Here is a 19,877-nt window from a genome sequence, read left to right as displayed (position 1 = left end):
AGGTCACTACTATAAAACACTAAAAACAATTTGCACTTTTCGATTTATTGGATTTTTTTGTTAGTGTAATCAATTATAAACGGGTAGTAAATGCAATCACCTTACATTTGCTATTTTACTGATAGCTGGAATTCTGTAGGTTTTCACATTATTATGGTGAAACGTGTTTCTCCTTCCACCAAATATTCAATCATATAAAAAACATAAATACATTTTCAGAAACTCATTGCTCCTTATCGTCTTTGTTGCTGCTGTGTGCCTTATTTGTTGTTATTAATTGCTTATCATTTTTACTTTTAAATTTTACAAAAAAAAAAGAAAAAAAGTCAGTGAACAGAAATATCAGTTATTTAGTATGTACATATTACAGTATGTATTAGTTAAGCTATGTATGTAAGCGTAAATTTATTTTTATTTTGCTAACTGGTTAATATTCTTCCGATTTTCACATATCATTTAAAGGGGGGGGGTCCACTGTATTTGTTGGGAGATCCCTGGGTTCTGTGCTATTGAACTTGGGCTCGTGACTTTTAAAGAGAGCAGAAGGTACATGAAATCTAGATGCTGCAGAAGAGATTGTGCTCATCAGCGATGAAGAGGAAGAAAATTAAATGAACGTACATTATCTCACATATAAGTATCACAGTTTGTAAGGTAAGATGTTTGTTCAGGTATTACTATGTAAGGTACTACTATTATAAAAATAATAGTTAAAATATTAAGTTATTACTGCTATAAAAATTAAGTTTCCAATGGTTATAAAAAAAATGGCATATTTTTGTTTTTGGAATGTAACCCCCTTTTTGTACTGGTTCTTAGTCCCGTATAACACGATTTTGCATTACACAAGATTTTGTAGGAACTAAACTACTGCCGACTGGGCTAGCTGGGTGGGTAAAGTGCCTGCCTGGCAACCCAAAGGTCATGGGTTCGAATCCCGCCTCGGGCTTGGATCAGAGTAGTGCAAAAACCTTGGGAGGGGCATTATGGCCACAGAAGCCAATGCACCAACAACTAAGAAATAAAAAAAAAAAAAACGAAACTACTGTGTTATACTAGGGTTACCTGTACAGTATAATTGTCCTGTACACTGCAATTATACTGTAATTCTGAAATTAAAAAAAAAATTAAGGTTTCTAAAATTTTTTTTGATTTTGAAAATTTCAGAAATATATAATTTTCAAAAATTTAGCATGGGTTAAGTAACAATATTTCCATATTTATAAGATTATACTGCATATTGAATTATATTATATTCATACTTTAAAGGTCGCATTCACAAGTTTCATTAATGATTTGAATTATACTCGTGTATGAATTTCACTGACAGTTTTGAGAAGAGTATTCTAATGCATATAGAAAGTTTTTATTTGCTTCTCATTCCTCTTCTAGCATATAGAGCCATGTTGTGGGCATTTTTTTACATTACATTCTCTCCCTCCCTTCCTCCTCTCCTCCCCTCTGTTTCTTTCACCTTTTCTAGATTTTATGAAAACAGATGCTTGCATAGATTATAATCTGATGATATAATATTTTTATACCTGTTTTTATATATTGATGTATATTTTTTATTTAGTTGTTGAAGCCACAGTTAATGAAGCACCATTTTCCCTAGACCATAATTATACAAGTAAGTCTTATCAATTTTTAAAACTGTTCCTGTATTGTTTTTATATAAAACTTATCATTTTATTAGTTTTTATATGTGGGGAACTTAATACCTATGCTTTCCAGTATCCCACAGTTAAGGAACAAAAATATCCCGAACAAACATTTTATGTTTGTTTGTTTGTTGGGGGACACATTTGTCCTTCCAGTGACAGAGCTTGGACTTCTGCTCATAGTTTGAGAAAACAAATAGTACTCTGTTTCTTTACAAATTGCTGAATTGGATCAATGCAGCCTGCTAATAGGACTACATTATATACATAACAAAAGTTAAGTTTTATGCTGTACACTGCTTTGCTTGTTTAGATTTGATACATTTATTCATCACCTGATACAAGTTCACTAATTGAGGCTGTCTTATGTCTGATGAGTAACCAAAATAGATCTGAAACTGTCCACAATAGTACCTTTGAGCTTTTAATGAATAATGGATTCACTGACTGTGCGATGTCTTTTTATTAAAAAATGGTATTTATTACTTTAGGTCAACTCATGGGTAAATATAGTAGTTTCTAATGGGTGTAAGCTTAAGCTTTGTCACCATTGTTGGAGGAATCAAAGTATCCTCATGCAGTCATGACAGAAAAATGCAGTGTTTTTTTTTCTCAAACAAAATAATTTTTTGAAAGAAAATTTATAAAAATAGATTTTTAAAAGTACTTTATCTTATCATGAAGCTGTAGGAACTTAACATTTAGAATAACAACATAAAATTAGATTTCAAATTTTGTCTTGCTCATATTCCTTCCTAGTTAAAAGTACATTTGTAATTGTCAAGTTACCAAAAAAAGTTTGTGATGTTTTTTTCAATGTTAATATTTTTATCAAAATTATGTGGAAGCCATTGTACAAGGAAGACATTGTCCTTTAAGTCTGGAATCATAGGGAAAAATAACTGATTCATATATTTTCATATTTGCAGCCTGAAGATATCTTTGAATAAGGAAGAATGAGTTCAGATAAATTTTCTTGTAGGAAATTGGAGAGAGAGAGAGAGAGAGAGAGAGAGAGAGAGAGAGAGAGAGAGAGAGAGAGAGAGAGAGGGAGGGAGGGGGGGGGTCACCGCAGAATTTAACAGACTGAATCCAGACAACAAGCCAATAACATAGAGCTGCATTAGCAAACTTATTGCAAAGTTTAGGAAAACAGGATCCATAAGAATAAACCATGCAGCAGACCTTCGAGAAGGGCTACAAATGATGACACAGCCAATGCCATCCTTGTTTATTTAAGCAAAAGTCCCAAAAAGTCTCTTCAAAGATTGTCTTCTGAGACAAGAGTGTTGAAAAGCAGCATTTACCACATCCATTTATTTTTACCTGTGATTATGGGATTAGACACTTAGGGGACACCCTGTAGATGGCATCTGTCAAAGCATTACAAAGTACCAGTGATGCTGACTCAGTTGATGCCAGTGGCAGTTATTTGAGGCGTGTTTCTTTATGAGTATAAAATGGACAGAGATGGTACATAAGTAGCCATTAATATATGCATGACATTACTATGAGTAAACACACAGCTCAAAATAAAAAGGTTAAAAAAATTTAATCAGGTAGAGTCACTTCATGAATCACCCTGTGAGGGACAACTAACCACCATTGTTATTGTTTAGGATGAATCCATCAAAATTCATTTTGTTGGATTCAAGTCAAACATGGCAGGTGCTTGCAGAAATGTTCAGTGTGAGTAATTGAACCATTTGTTTACGTTTTCATCAATTGGGAAAGGTATGTAGACTGAGCAAATAGGTTTGAGCAAACAGAACACCTAAAAAAAGTCCCAGAGACTATGAATTTGTTGTTGCTGCTTTCACTTCATAGTAATGAACCATTTTTAGACTGGTTGTTAGCATGCAGAAAAAACTGACTTATGTCAGCATTGGTTGCTGACATAAGCAACCAGTGATCACATTGCTGGTTGTCATCATGTGAACCTGTGCTGCACACATTGATACTCACTTCACCAACAGAAGGTTTTGCTGTACATTTGGTGGAATACAGCTGGTATTGTCCATTACGAGCTTTTATCCTCTGGCCAAATGGTTACAAGTGACATAAAGTATTTGTGTTCATATTTTTACATGTTTTAATTTCATCCTAAAAATTGCCCAAACTTTAGTTACCCAATAAATAATTTACTGAAATCTGTATACTTAGTATTCATAATACTGCAACACTATAAACCAATCCAAAGAATAACAGAATGATTTATTAAAATAAAAATAAAATTAAATTAATAAAAATAAACTTCAGTAAATAAGTACAGTGAATGCTGGTTAATGTTATCATTATCAGCTGTTTATTATGATCAAAATGAAAATCCAAAACCATTTATATTATAATGTATGTAAATTTTGCTATTTTATGTGATCATACCATCTTTTATTGTTATCGTGTTTCATTTCAATTAGGAGAAACGTGTCTTCCAGAACACCTAAAATTGTGTATAAGTCAGAAATTTGTCAATTATTTACAACTATGACTACGTCAAATAATGTTTATGACTTTGTCCCTTGTCATGTGAAAGCAGTACCTTTTAACTACTAATCCCTGCCACATTTCTGCAGCCTTCAGGAAAAACAGGAGAGTGGTGCCTGTAAACAAAAGCAAGTGGATAATCAAGAAAATTATGCTTTTACTATCAGGCTATATGGTTGGGGAGAGGAGCAATCTAACCCACTATTGCAAAGTTTTACAACTGCATATATGTACAACAAGTTATTAGTGTTTAATTACACTGTCCAAACATTTGAAGTTTTCCCACAAGTGATCACATGATCTCACAGTACATGTGTGCTGTACTATATTCACTGTCTGCTTTCCATGAATAGATGTGAGTTTAGTTTGCAACTGACGTCCATTGAGAATTGAACTATAATTTATTTTTTCTTAGAATAGAAATTTTGCAGAAATGTAGAGATTTATGTATGACCGAAAAGAACATTACCTAAGTGTAGTCGGAGAAAAAATGCATTAAAACTTAGTGTTTCACACCTTTTCTTTTTGTGTAAACTTTTAAAGAATAGAAAATTGCATGAATTAGGGATGACTGATAATGACAATCTGAACAGGAAAAAGAAAAATATGTGAAAAGAATGAACTTGTGGAACAAGTGCTTCTAAGATGGTTCACAAATGCAAAATTAAAAAAAAGCTCCTATCAGTAGAAATATCCTCTGCAAAAAAGGTGATGGAATTTGCAAATGAACTTGTAAATGATTTTAAGCCCTACAGACAGATGGCTAAGCACGTGGAAGGAGAGGTGCAATGTTGTGTACAAAAAACTTCATGGAGAAAAATCCGACTTGGATACTGGTTTAGTGGAAAATGTCTTACCTCATTTATTGGAAGAATTTAGTCCTGATTGTATTTTCAACACCGAAACTTTGTTTTAGAGCATGTCTGAGTCTACCTTATTATTTATAAATGAACATTCAACAGCTGGAAAAATGCAGAAAGAAAGAAAGAGTGAGTGTATTTCTTATATGCAGCATAATAGGCACAATAAAAAAAAAAGCTTTTTGTAATTGGGGAAAGTAAGCATTCAAGTGTCTTCAGAGGAACAAAAAACCTACCAGTTGAATATAAGAGAAACACAAATGTGTGGATGATGTCTCAAATTTTCTTTGACTTTCTAAAGGAATATGACAGAGAACTATTGAAATTCAGTTATTGGGGTATGGCAATTCATTTATAAAAAAAAATGCACTTAACTTAGATAACTGTACAGCCCATCTGAATGTGCACTTGAACAACATAAAACTTATATTTCTTCCAGCAAATACAACATCCATAGTGCAATCTATGGATCAAGGAATCATAAATATTTTCAAAACATTGTACAGGAGTGCAATGCAACGAAAAATTATTGCAGAAATTGAAGAAAGCAATGATGCCCAAGTTAAGGACATAGCAAAAAGGAATTAACTTATCAGATGCAGTGCATTGTGGTTGTTGTTGTTATTTGGTTTTTAGGAGCATTAGCAACTAAGGCCATATTGCTCCGGTAATGTGTGGTGGTCATTCCCTGACCTTTCCTCATCCTCCATATTTGGTGGTCATGGGCTCAAACCCCGGTCTAATCAAGAAGCTTGTGCTATGCTCTGCCGCTCCTGCCCACGTGGCTAGGGAGGCGCCTGTGCATGTGGTGGCTAGTGCTTGGGATTTAATTTTCAAGCAATCAAAAAACTTTTTTTGTGAAGGCATTTTGTGAAACCAGTAATTCATTTAATATTACACAAGATTTTGACAAGTGGGTAAATATTGATGAACATATTCCAACAACAGGTGATCTGTCAGTAAAGAATATAGTCAATGGAATTATACCAGATAAACCTGACAGTGAGGAAAATGAAAATTCTGATAAATAAAATATCAAGGTCCAGAGAATTATGCCAATGACCAGAGAAATTAGGAAATTTTTTTGAAGTATTATGGAGTGCATTAGAACTTAAGGGAGGGAAAAGTGAAGACTACAAATTATTGTACAAGTTACAAGAATGTATTGAAAATTTAACTGCTAAGGATTTAAATCAACAAACATTTGAGAAATTTTTTTAAGTAGGTCGGTATGTTTTATATGTGTTTTTGTATTCAAGTTTTTTTTTATTTGTCCTTTTTTTTTATTTTGACACTGCTGTCAGTTGATATGTGTTTATATTATAGTTATGCATATAGAGTATTATATATCCTGTACTGTAGAGTATTATATATATCAATAAAGATTGGTAAGATAAACAACTTTTTATATTTCATGAAAAAAAAATTCCTTCCATTTAATGTTAAGCTGCTTAATGTTATAAATTTTCATAAACAAAACATGGTCACAATAAGTGGCACTCATTGTATTTACTAAATATACTTACAATAACTGATTATAAGTGTTAACTTATAATAACTGGATTTTATATAAAATAAAATACAGTATATGATAAAACAATATAACAGAGTTGAAAACATTAAATTTAAAATCACTAGAGCTTTCAATGGCAGTTACCTTCTTTTTCAACAGGGAAATTTTCTCTGGCAGTGCATCTTTAAATATCATAGCAGGATCATGACTCATAATATCAGAAACTACAATCATGGAGGTTATCCTCTACATGTACATAAAGGCCAGAAATGGCCTGGGAGAAAGCTTGTTGAGTGAAACTGTTTATCTGTATAAGAACTTCAGTTTTGAACATGAGATGAATATGGACACCACCTATCAATGTTTATTATGTTTAAAAAAAAAAAAATGTGTAGCTCTGTTAAGTTGCCCAGAAGTAAGTAAAGAGTGTGTGTGGATAATGGCAAAGGATACAAATAAAAAAAAACAACTCAAAAACATGGTCGCCATGCCCCCCTCTTATGATGATACCTATATACGCCACTGTTTAAAGCAATAATCACAGAGGCCACGAAGCATATATAGATTAGAAAATATATCATAAGAAGGATGCAAATGGATGAAGTGAGAGCTGGCCAGTCTAATAGAGCAAAAAAAAAAAAGACTGGGAAAGTAACAGGGTGATGATAAGTACTGTAGCTTATACAGCTGCAAGTTGATCTGTAATAATACCAGACAAAGAGTTTTTCATGTATACAAATACAAAAATGAAAAAAAGAAAATGAATCAGATAAGGTCCTTTACTAATGGGTATGGAAAAGCCTGTGTAATCCGATTGATGTTGCTGATGAACTGAACAAGTATTTTGCTTTGATATTTAAAGAAGAAAGATCTCTTATAGTGAGAAGAGGCTATATGAACGACGGTGAGCAGTATGAAATTGGTGATATTAAAATTACAGCTGAGTGTTTATTAGAAAAACTTTTGAGCAAAGCCCAGGAGTTGATGGTGTATACCCAGTAATTTTATGAGAGAGAGAGAGAGAGAGAGAGAGAGAGAGAGAGAGAGAGAGAGAGAGAGAGAGAGAGAGTGTGTATCAGCAATAATAAAGTGGTTCTCAGATCAAATTGGATTAGGCTGATTTAAGTTTTAGGAAAAAATTATGAAAGCAATGATAAAGAGTGCATACAGGAACATTTAGATAGAAATGGAATTCTGAAGGATAATGGCCTTGTTAAGAGAATATCATAGATGTAGAAAATAATTTTGACATTGTTTATTTGGATTTTAGCAAAACATTTGACTCAGTCCCTCACAAGGGGTTATTGTATAAGCTGGCACTTGTTTGGATCATGGGTAATATTCTGAGATGGATTGCATGGTGGCTGCAGGGTGAAGTTGAGGGTTGCTCTAACTCTATAGTGGGGTCCTTCAAGGATAGGTTCTGGGTTTAGTGCTGTTTCTGATTTTTATAAATGATATTGACAAAGGAATAGAGTGTGTGATGTCAAAATTCAGATGATGTGAAGATTGGGAGGGTAGGTAATGATCAGTGCTAGGCAGCACCTTTTCAGGATGGCTTGGATAGGCTTCAAGGATAGACAGTAAAGTGGAAACTGTTTTAATGCAGTACAATGCAAGGTCTTATGCTTGAGAATAGCAACCCCAAAATAACTTATACACTTGGTGAAGCTGAATCAAAAACAGGAGAGAAGAGAAGGGTTTTGGAGTTAATACAGGTGGATATGAAATTGTCGGAGCAGTGCATTCAGGTGACCAGGAAAACTCATGGTATCCTATCAATGATTTACCAAGCTTTTGCTTGTAGAGATAGGAAGCCATAATCCCACTGTATAAAGCAAATAATAAGATCTCATTTGGAATACTGTGTCCAAAGAAAGAAAGGCATTGGGTTTCTTGAACAAAAAGAAACAATTGGTGCAATCTGAAATTCAAAGATCAGCTGAACTTTACTATTGATAGTTACTGATGGGAGGAGGGAAACACATAGATAGTTCATTTTATTTTTTTATATTTTTAAAATTTTATTTCTATTGTTATTTTAGTTTTTAGTTTTTATCATTTTTACTTTATTTATATATATATTATTATTATTATTATTTTTTTGGCTTATGTAGCAAAAGCCTGTGGCTTCCTTGCACTATATGGCTAATGTTCCAGGGGCTCACATCTGGTGAGTATGGGCTTGGCACACCCAGGGTCCTGAGCTAGATATCACCATTCTTCTGTTTCTTGGTGATTCTCTTCTACGTCTCTCTCTCTCTCTCTCTCTCTCTAGCGCCTCCATAGCCAGGTGGGCAGGAGCAGCAGTGCGTAGCGCACGCTTTTTGATTAGACCGGGGTTCGAGCCCGTGACCACCAAATACGGAGGATGCGGAAAGGTCAGGGAATGACCACCGCATATCCCGGAGCAATATGGCCTTAGTTGCTAATGCTCCTAAAAACCAAAATAACAACAACAACATCTCTCTCTCTCTGGGTAACTCGGAAATTTTCTTTTTGGCTGGTGCAGCATAAGCCTCAGGCTTCCTTGCACTATATGGCTAGTAATAATAATAATAATAATAATATACTAATATGATGAAAATTAGATGTCAGTTCCATGATCCTACTTTTCCTTTTAGAGTAATTCCTGAATTATCAAAACATATTTTTGTTTATATAGTTTTGTTTAGGTTGAGCTGGTGAAGCGTGGGGAAGAAAGCTTTGGAATTAGAATTAGACCTGAAACCTTTCCATTGAGCAATAATATATACTGAAAATTTGATGTCAGTACAGTGTTTCCTTAAGAAACAACATATTTACATTTATATATATTGTGCATTATGGCTTTAGTAGCCCTTGCACCAATAAATCCAACAAACAACATTTATATATATTAGCTAACTTTAGATATTTATGAAAGAAAAAATTGCCAGATTTCTATTTTGTATAATTGTAATTATTTTTTGGAAACAAATCTTTAAAAGATCCAAATATAAAATTTAGTGAAAATCTATATACTTAGAGTTAGATACATGGAGGTGAATAGATGGATGTGGTTATAGGTGTTTTTTAATTTGTGAACATACCTAAAAAAATTGCAACAAGCAAACAAATAAAGTAGGGACTTTTCTAATTTGGTACAGTTATTTTAACAAATGCTAATAATTTCTATTTTTTTTCAACCCATTTTTCCACTCTAAGGTTGCTGTTCACGTTTTGGTGTTCCCTCTACATGCCAAGATTTTTGCAGTCTTCGATCTGTTGTTATGGGAGGTCATCCAAATCCATGGCAGTGTATGAACTATCTTCCTGCAATAACACGGTGTTTAACTGGTAAATATAATCTTTCATTTCTACAATACCATAAGAAAATGAAGTTGGAGAATCCATACAATTAATGAAATATTTGTGTTAATTTATTTTAAAGAAAGCAAAATTTTTCATTCTTTCATGGAGAGAAATGCAAGAAATGTCTTAGTTTTTTTAAATCAATGCTGATTTAAAAAAAAAAAAATTAAGGGGTATACATTGTATTACATTTAAGGTGCATTGATTGTTTTAATTAAATCAATTAAATTTTTTCATTTTGTGTTTGATTTAGGTGAAAAGTAAATAACTGATTACTAATTAACTAATTAAATTTGGTTCTTGGGGATTGTCATAGACATTCTCTTAGGAATGATAAGCTAGGGCTTATCATGCCTGAGGATGACTACCTGGGAGTCTAAAACACTGATGGAACTGATATTCAGGTGACACATGTGAGTTAAGTGGACTGAAATTTGATGATGTCAGTTGTTCTGGGACAGCCATTGCACCTTCATTATGGTGGGACTATTAGTAACTCTGGATGTAACCTTGTGTGCAAGTCCTGAAATGCTGCACCTATTATGCTGGAGGTGACCATCAGCCTTTGTACACTTTTTTATTCCACTACTTCTGCTTGGAAATTTGCTCACATCCATCCAGTTCCTAAAAAAAAAAAAATCCCCCCATTCAAGTATTGTCCCATTGCGCTTACCTCTACTGTTTCCAAAACTAATGGAGAAATCCTTTGCACTGAAATGTTACCAGTGGATTGGTAAAATTTCAGTGCCAATCCACTGGTAATATTTTGGCTGTGTTACCCAGCTGTGAACAAATTCAATGGAAAACTTTGGCAAAATTCAAGCAGTTGCTCTTGACATTTCTAAGGCTTTTGATCATATTTGGCATAAAGGTCCTCTTAATGAGCTTCATCCTAAGATGCTGATTGTCTTTTGCAATTGGGTATCCAGTTTTCTCTGACCACTCTCTTCTAGTGAGGGTAGATGAAGCTCTATCTTCTAACTTTTCAATTAATGCTGGTATTTCCCATGGTTCAGTTTTTCCACCCTATTGTGTATTAATGATTTTCTTCCATTTGCTGGAAATCCTATCCATAGTTTTGCATTCAACCTCCCAGTTTGAGAAACCTATCCCTGTACAAACAGCTTCAGCTTCTTGACCAATTCCTTGAATGCTGATCTCCAGGTAATTTTATAATGGGACAAAGATAACTTAGTTAATTTCAGTCCTTCTAAAACTCAATTCTGTCTTACAAACGGGATTGTACTCTTCCTGTGCTTATCTTCAATGACTCTCAGATTTCTAGACAAGTTCACATATCTTTATTAGGGATTACCTTTCTAATCTCTCCCTTGCATTAGCACACTAGTCTCTTCCACTTGCTGAGATTACACACGAGGAGACATAAATTCAAGTTCAGGAAGGATTGTTGCACGATAGATGTGTGGAAGTTTGCCTTCAGCCAGCGGGTGGTTGATTGTTGGAACAGGCTTCCACCTGATATTGTGGAAGTGGATGGGTTGAATAAATTCAAGGGAGAACTAGACAAATTCTTTTTTTTTTTTTTTTTTTTGGCTGGTGCTATATAAGCTTGCTTTCTTCCATCATTTTCCATTACTATTTCTACTATTACTACTACCACAAATATTGCTTTATTTGCATCTAAAAAACTGGGTTTTCTCTTTCACTCTCATCATTACTTGTCTTTTAAACAACTACTCGCTCTGTACAAATCTGAAATCCTCCCTACTATAGGATATTGTTCCCACAATTCTGCGATGGTGTCCCCAAAACCTCTCTCAGGCTTCTAGACTCCATTTAAAAGAGCACAGTCAGATTAATTAATGACTTGTCTCTTACAAAATCTCTCCAGTCTGTCTCGCAGACATTTTGTTTCTGCTGCATGCCTTTTCTATAGATACGTCCACAGGGACTAGTCTTCTGAATTGGCTTCTATAATTCCTCTTCTCTCTTCTAAATCAGCCCAAACATGTGCCACAACCAGTCAACATCTACTTACTATCCAACTTCAAATTCACACAACCAACTTTTTTTTTTCCCCCCTTTCCTCCACATGTATTTCCTGAAAATTACAATCTACAGAAATACAAGTCTAATGTCAACAGGTATCATCTTCTGTCTTCCCAACTGTCAATTAAAAAAAAAAATAGTTTAACTTCACTGCAAGTATCTCACAATGTAATATATTTTACTTATTTTTTCCTGAATTTTAAAAAAAAATTGGAATATATTAACTACAGTCACAGTTAACCAAAGCAGGCAGGCAATTTAAGTTAATCAAAGCAGGCAGGCAATTTAAGTTAATCAAAGCAGGCACAACTAATAATATTTATTTTGTTTTTTAATGCCATTATTACTCATTTATTCTTGCATTCCATGTACTGCTACACACACACACAATTTCCAGCACTTTGATTAATTACAGTATATATGGATAGTGCAATATGTATGGAAAAAAAAAAGTCAGATTTCTGATTTTAATAAAATTTTAAATGGCTTAACAAAAGTTTTTAGAATGGCTAAATATAAAATTTCATGAAAATTAGTTGATTGAGATTCAAGTTTTTACATGTGGATGTATGGTTAGATTGATGTGTTAAAGCCAGTAGATAATTTATGTATTTGCAAATGCACCTAAAAGAATTGGGCTCTTTTAAAGTAGTTTCTTACTTCTTTTCATTTTGAATATAAGTGAAATACAACCTCTGTTGCATCCTTGCTTTTATTCAGCTTAAAGCAAAATCTAATGTAATTTCTTAACCTTCCTTTATGTGTAAGCATAATCAAGGAAGCATGTTGCACGCACAACCAGGATGAAATTGTCAGAAGTTTGAAATTGAGTGTATTTTATGATTTTATAAGAAATTTATCGAAAATTATTTAAATTAGTCCTATAAATTTTGGGACATAATTTGTGTTATATATGGAAATAAAATTGGTTTAAATAATTAATTATAACCTAAAAATTATAGTTTTATATGCTAAGTTTATTCGTCTGTAAGGATTAAGATCATTCAATTTATCAAGAAGTTTAAACCCTGGTGAGCATAAAATCACAACTTTTCAAATTGCTGAAAAGGCGAAATAGTGTTATAAGTTTGAAGGTGTAACTTCATATACTGTATGACAGTTCACATCAAACAACTTAATTTCCATGTTTTATCAGAAGATAAAATTGTTGTTAGAGGCCACCCGCTAACTTCGTATACAATATGAATATATTCAAGTTGAATGATATTTGTAAAATAACAGGTTATTTTATTTATATATAATTTTTTATGAAAACTCTAAACACGAAAGTTATTAGAACCTACAGTACTTAGTGCTGTACATGGGTTTCCCTCAGCATGAATTGTTGAGGAGGCTTCCATCCTGCAGTGGGTTTATAATGACTGCAGTTTACTTTTTTTATGGGTTGAAGGTTGAGAATGCTGAAAATACTTGTTGACATTAAACTGAAATTTCTGTAGATTGTAGTTTTTAAGAAATACATTTGAAGGAAGGTTGTTGCAAACAACAGAAGTGGAAAAGATAATTGAGAAAGAAGAAAAGTTGATTCTGTGAGTTTGAAGTTGGACAATAAATGGATGCTGATTGATTGTGGCATGTGGTTTGGAGGAGAGTGGGGGAATTAGAGATACCAATTCAGAAGAACAATGCCTATAGGTATCTATAGAAAAAGCATGCAACAGAAACAGAACATCTGAAACAGATGAGAGAGAGAGAGAGAGAGAGAGAGAGAGAGAGAGAGAGAGAGAGAGAGAGAGAGAGAGAGAGACTTTGTAAGAGACAGCCATTAATTAACCTGTTTGCCTTCTTTTGAATGGAGTCTAAAAGCCTGGAAGAGGTTTAGGGTGCACCACCTCAGATGTGGGAATAATATTCCATGATTTAAGAGCAGATTTGAGATTTTTACACATGAATAGCTGTTTGGAACTAGATATTCTTTTTTTTCCAAGAGCAAAAAATAAAATCCAGTTTTTTAGATGCAGAGGAAGCAATATTATGATGTCTTATGTCAAGAGAGCGATTAGGTTGGAGTAAGCTCTGATAGAGATATGTGATCTTGTCTAGAGATCAGTCATCAAAGATAAGCATAGGAGCAATAGACTCCTTTTTATGAGATATAAGACAGTACTGAGGTTTAGAAGGATTGAAATTAACTAAGTTAGCTTTGCCCTATTGAATAATTACCTGGAAATCAGTATTTCAGGAAATGGTGGTTGATATTTGAGAATATGAAGCTGTTTGTGCAGGCAAGATGTCTCGAACTGAAAGATGGAATGCAGTACTCTATCATCAGCAAAACTGTGAATAGGTTTTATAGTTGGTGGAAGAAATTTGTAATTCTTTAAGCATCATTAAACATATAAACAAAGTTATGGGAATACATTTGACATTGTTGAAAGTGCCAAAAAGACAGAAAAAAAATATATATATTGTATCAGTGATACTAATTCATCATCATATCAGTCTGGTTGAATATTGGAAAAACTGCTCTGCACCTAGCAGAATACAAGATGTCTGAAGCAGTGCTGCACCTATGACCCTTGCAAGAATTGTGCCTAAAATTCTATGGGTCATGTCTTTGTTGTTGATATTTGTGAATGTTTGGATGTGAATGCTTTTATTCATGGTGACCACATATGGAAAATATCTATTGTTTTCTAAGGTAGTTAAATATTATCAATATCATGATTTTACCTCTTATGGGACAAAGATAACTTAGTTAATTTCAATCCTTCTAAAACTCAGTTCTGTCTTATATCTACAAAAGTTCCCCAGGGTTCGGTGCTGGCCCCATTTTTGTTTTGTGCATTTATCAATGATATTGATGAAGGTATGTCAGACTTAAATGTCCAAGTTTGCAGATGATACAAAGGTTGGCAGGATTGTTAATGATAGTAAAGACAGTATGCTACTGCAACAGGATCTAGAAAAATTAGGCAGATGAACTGAGAAGTGGCAACTGAAGTTTAATATTGACAAATGCAAAGTACTGCATATTTGTAGCAGTAACCCAAGAAAAATGTGCCAACTATGTGGTACTGCACTCTAGGGAGGTGGAGAATGAAAAAGATATGGGGGTAATTGTGCAGTCAGATATGAAGTTCTCTGAGCACTGCAGACAGGCTGCCAGAGCAGGTCATGGAGTTTTGTCAATGATATATAGGAATTTTGCTAGTAAAGACAAGGAGGTGATTATACCTTTTGTATAAGGCAATGGTCAGGCCACAACTAGAGTACTGCATACAGGTCTGGAGACCTCATTTTAGGAAGAATGTAGAGTTGCTATTATGAGTACAGAGAAGGACAACAAAATTGGTGAGAGGAACAAATGGGTTCTCTTACCAAGAGAGGTTTAAATTCTGCAAGTTTCAGCAGCTGGAGAGTAGGCACCTATTAGATGATCTGATTGAGGTGTACAAGGCCTTGAATGGTTTGAGCAGGCTCAGTGCTGATGGGATACTTCCACTTGCTCAGATTAAGAACCTGAGGGGGCATAGATTCAAATTGAGGAAAGACAGTTGTAGAATAGATGTGCGGAAGTTTGCCTTTAGCCAGCAGGTAGTTGATTGCTGGAACAGATTTCCATCTGTTGTTGTGGAAGTTGATAGCTTAAATAAATTTAAGACTGAACTAGACAAACATTTGGAGTGACCAGATGGGTGAAATGGAACGTGTTTTTTTTTTTTTGGCTGATGCTCTATAAGCTTGCTTTCTTGCATCATATGCCTCAACTAATGCTAATGCTAAAAAAAAAATGATTCACAATTGGTGGAACAAGATTCCTCTGCTGAGTTTTCCTTGGCATTTGTCTTTGATGTTTTCATGAAAATATCTCACAACATCTGCATAATATGTCCCTGTGGCATGTTACTTTTCAACGTAGTTTCGTTTTGAGTGAACGTCTTTATACCACTGAATCTACAGTGCATTGTGAAGAAAGTTTTTTCTTGGGACTCCAGGAATGCATCCACTGCAGCAGTAACTTCACTGTTGGTGAGAAAATGGATGCCAGCCAGGTATTTTTTTTCAAATTAAGAAATAGGTGAAAGTCGAATGGTGCTAGACCTGGTGAATATGGGGGACGGTCCACGATTTCAAAGCTGCACTCATGCAGTGCAGCCATGACAGTGATAGATTTATGTGCAGGCATGTTGTCCTGGTGGAACAAGACTTCTCTGCTGAGTTTTCCTTGGCATTTGTCTGTGATGTTTTCATGAAAATATCTCACAGTGTCCGCATAATATGCCCCTGTGACATTAGCCTTTCTGAAGGTAATCCACTAGCAACACTCAATCAGCATCCCAGAAAACCAATGCTGTTGTCACCTTGCTAGCAGATGGAATTGGCTTGGCTTAATTTAGAGAGGTAGAAGAGCTGTGTTTCCATTGGACTACTCCTTTGTCTCTGGCTGAAAGTGATAGACCCATAACTCATTTGCAGATAAATTTGCTGGATTTGCTTGAAAATTATGCAAAATGACTTGACCACTCTTTTATTTTTCTGATTTGCTGTCAAAAACTTTGGGACCATTATGCTGACACCATTATCATAGCAAGAACTTCTGTTATTATGTGGTATGCACATTCATATGAGATGTCCAAGATGCTGGAAATGTACTGAACTGCCACTCTGATCACCAGATCTTGCACACTATTGTCAACAACTTCTGGAGTGATGGGCATTGCAGGTCTTCCATTGCATGGGTCATCTTCCAGGTTCTTCCTCCCTTGTTTAAATTGTGATGCCCACTTCTTAACCATGGAACAAGAAAGGCATCCTCCCCATTGTAACCATATCCTCATGAAGTGCCTTTGGCATTTCATGAGGATGTATTGAATGACTGCATGGTGACTGATTTTGTCCATCTTTGCTCGTTCACACAACTTTGTTGACTTCAGGACCTCTAATTAAAAAATGACGTTATTGAAACTGTATTAAATTTGATGGGTTACTATTTGAAATGCTATTACTCCATTAAGTACAGAAATTTTTAACCCTGTACCACTACCCTTTCATACTTAAGTCACAATCTTTTTAAACCCTCCTTGTATTCTGTTGGGTCATACAGTCATATAGAAAGGCCATCATTACTGCCTGTTGGGTTTGTCATTCATGTTAGCTTAGTGAGCACAATACATCGACATATGACATTTGTTTGGACAGATCTTGGTCCAATTTTGATTGATTACCGGAAGAATTTCTAAAATCCTTTTCAGTCAAGGCTGTAGTTAGCCATTATCAGGGCAGTGAAAATAGAGGGTTCCTCCCTGTGAGTTATTGTAGGATTTTCAGCCTGCATAAAGTGAAAATTGTCTCCATGACTACATGCTTGCACAGATAACTACGCAGGGTATAGATATGAGTTTATACAGATATATCAGTTCATCATAATAAACTCTTTTTTAGTGAAGTGTGTCTATGCATATGCACACACACACATACACATGGATTTCCTAATTAGTTGCATTTACTTAGTGTTTTTCAGAGGAAAAATATGGTAAAATATGTACATAACATAAATATTAGAATATTAGCATGCTGCCTCTCTCTCTCTCTCTCTTATGAATTGTAATAATGATATGCCACATAATATTAACAACATTTTTAACATTGCATTTTCTTTTATATGAAAGAATGATACAAACATGTATAGAAAGGCAGCTAAGATAAATACAAAAATGAACACTAATTGTATTTGTGCTTTTTTAGCCATATTCATTATGTTATTCAAATATTAAATAATTTTTCTAATCTTCCCTTATTTCTTTGCCCTGTTTCTTTTAATTACAAGATGAAAGGAATCATTTGCCTTGTTGTATAAAACAGAACATCCCAAAAGTGTGCCGCTCTGTTTGTGTTGGAGACTATGGTTTATCAACAGTTTTGCAGCATTATTCATGTATGGAACATACTACACCCACTCTTGCATGCATATCTGAAGGAATTGGTAAGTTGGCTATATAGCTTTTATAATGGATAGTAAAACAATGACTCAACCAGAAATAAATTAATTTATACCTCCACACATGCAAGAGTTTGTCTCTCTCTTGTTTACTATAGGTGTATATAGTTTCTGAACACCATACTTTCATTTAATAGATATCTTTGTATTATTTTGTTGTTATGTTCATATTAAAGCATGTAGAACATCATATTTTTAATTTATAAAATCCCTATTTGTACAGTAGTACATTTGGTTAAAATATGATGAAGAAATTAAAATGGGAAATTTTTTTCCTGTTTTAATTTATTTTTCCCATGGGATAAAAATGCACTCTTTTACTGTGATTTAGAATTTAAAGTTTATTTCCAGAATTTCAGAATATTTTTGTTTGTTGTTTCATTATATTATATGTGAGGTATATTGTAATTCTTTTCTTTTTCAATAAATTAATAATAATTATTTACGCCTTATTTTATTTTTTAATCCAAATATTTTGGAGCAGAAAATTTGATTTCACTTATTGGCAATACATAGGGTCACAGTAGCTCTACGTTTTATAAAATATTAAAATCATTATAAAGAATAACAAGTCATTATTATTGTATTGTATCTTTTACTAAAATGATATTATAAATACTAAAATGTGTAATATTTTAAAATACTTTTTTATTCTTTACCACAGTTTACTGTTCTTATGCTACATAGGTCACTGAGATGTTAAATTTTTATATATTACCTGGTCTTGGCGCATTATAGCCTTAGTTGCTAATGCGCCAATAAAATCCAAATCCAAATCTTATGCTACATAGGTACACTGATCATTTTTCAGAAATTAATATTTATAAAGATAAAAAAAAAATATGCAAATAATTTACATGATATAAATATCTTTAATAATAACATAAACACAGACTTCATAATTTATATAATATGAAAATATTTTATTTTTACCTTAATAGCTTATAAATTAAATTAAGTATTTTTAAATTTAATTATTTCTTAGAGGTTACTGTAAAATTTGAAAAAATAAAAAATTAAAAAATCACTATTACAAAAACACCCCATATAAGTTTTGTACAGAAACCCAGGGCCCACAAGTAATTCCTGTGCGTGTGTGCGCACACACACACACACACACACACACACACACACACACACACACACACACACACACACACACACACATACAATTATACATAATAAACAATGTAATATTTTAATGCATTAATGTACAGCTTGTATAAATTGAGCTGTATCATTACTAATGGTGGTGATAGTGAAACTTAACAATCTAGTTATCACATGAGAGAAATTTATTGAATTTCTTTACGGACAATTGTTATCTTTCTCATATTGATCAGTGTGTGTAATATGTATACTTATGTTTTTTGGCTGAAAGCCTCAAGTAATGTTAGAAGAAAAATTACAAAATATTTCTGTTGTAAAAGTATCTGGCTAAAAATTTCTCTTGATTAATTAATGCCAACTTGTTCTGATCCTTTAAATCCATTTAACTTGAAATGGACATATTTTGGTCCTTTGAACTTCAAATTAAGCAAGTTTTGCTGCTGTATTCTAACGCCCAAAAATTAAAAAAAAAAAAAGTTAAATTAAAATATATGTTGGAATTATATTAGTGTGAATTTTGATATTCCTCCAGTATGGTGTCCAGTTGCAATCTGTATCTTTGGTTATTATAATTGAAGAATTATAATACCATAAGAAATTCTTTGTGGTTCCATGTTCATGTATAAAATACAGCTTGTTCCTGCATCCATGTTAATTTCCCATAATGTTTTTTTTTTTGGTTTTAATTTTAATTTTTTTTACTTTGCATTGGTAAGCAATGAAAGTGGTTGGGAAATATATATATATATAATTAAAATATAAAAAGTGAAAGAAATAAGAAAAGGGAGAAAATGCATAAAAGTAAAATAAAAGGGAAGGAACTTCATGGACCAGGGAAGAAATTAAAGCCAAAATGAAAGTAAAAAGAGGAGCAAAATCATGTGATAGGCATTTAGTTTACAGTAGACTCTGCAGAGAATGCAAAAAACAGTGAAAGAAAAAGA

General features: G+C 33.5%; 1 protein-coding gene across 2 annotated transcripts in view; it reads left to right on the top strand.

Annotated features, from left to right (window-relative positions):
• Positions 1 to 19,877, top strand: part of LOC150089688 (Ig-like and fibronectin type-III domain-containing protein 1) — a 337,470-nt gene that overhangs the window by 146,348 nt on the left and 171,245 nt on the right. For both annotated transcript variants that reach the window (XM_090389599.1, XM_090389600.1), the window contains 3 exons: positions 1,577 to 1,630; positions 9,705 to 9,836; positions 17,653 to 17,808. In XM_090389599.1, the coding sequence (XP_090245725.1) occupies positions 1,577 to 1,630; positions 9,705 to 9,836; positions 17,653 to 17,808 (342 nt within the window). The remainder of the gene's footprint in view (positions 1 to 1,576; positions 1,631 to 9,704; positions 9,837 to 17,652; positions 17,809 to 19,877) is intronic.

The sequence above is a fragment of the Mastigoproctus giganteus genome, chromosome 2 (genome assembly GCF_048544385.1).
Source record: "Mastigoproctus giganteus isolate SK-2022 chromosome 2, ASM4854438v1, whole genome shotgun sequence".
NCBI lineage: Eukaryota > Metazoa > Arthropoda > Arachnida > Uropygi > Thelyphonidae > Mastigoproctus > Mastigoproctus giganteus.
This window is presented reverse-complemented; position numbering and strand designations above follow the sequence as displayed.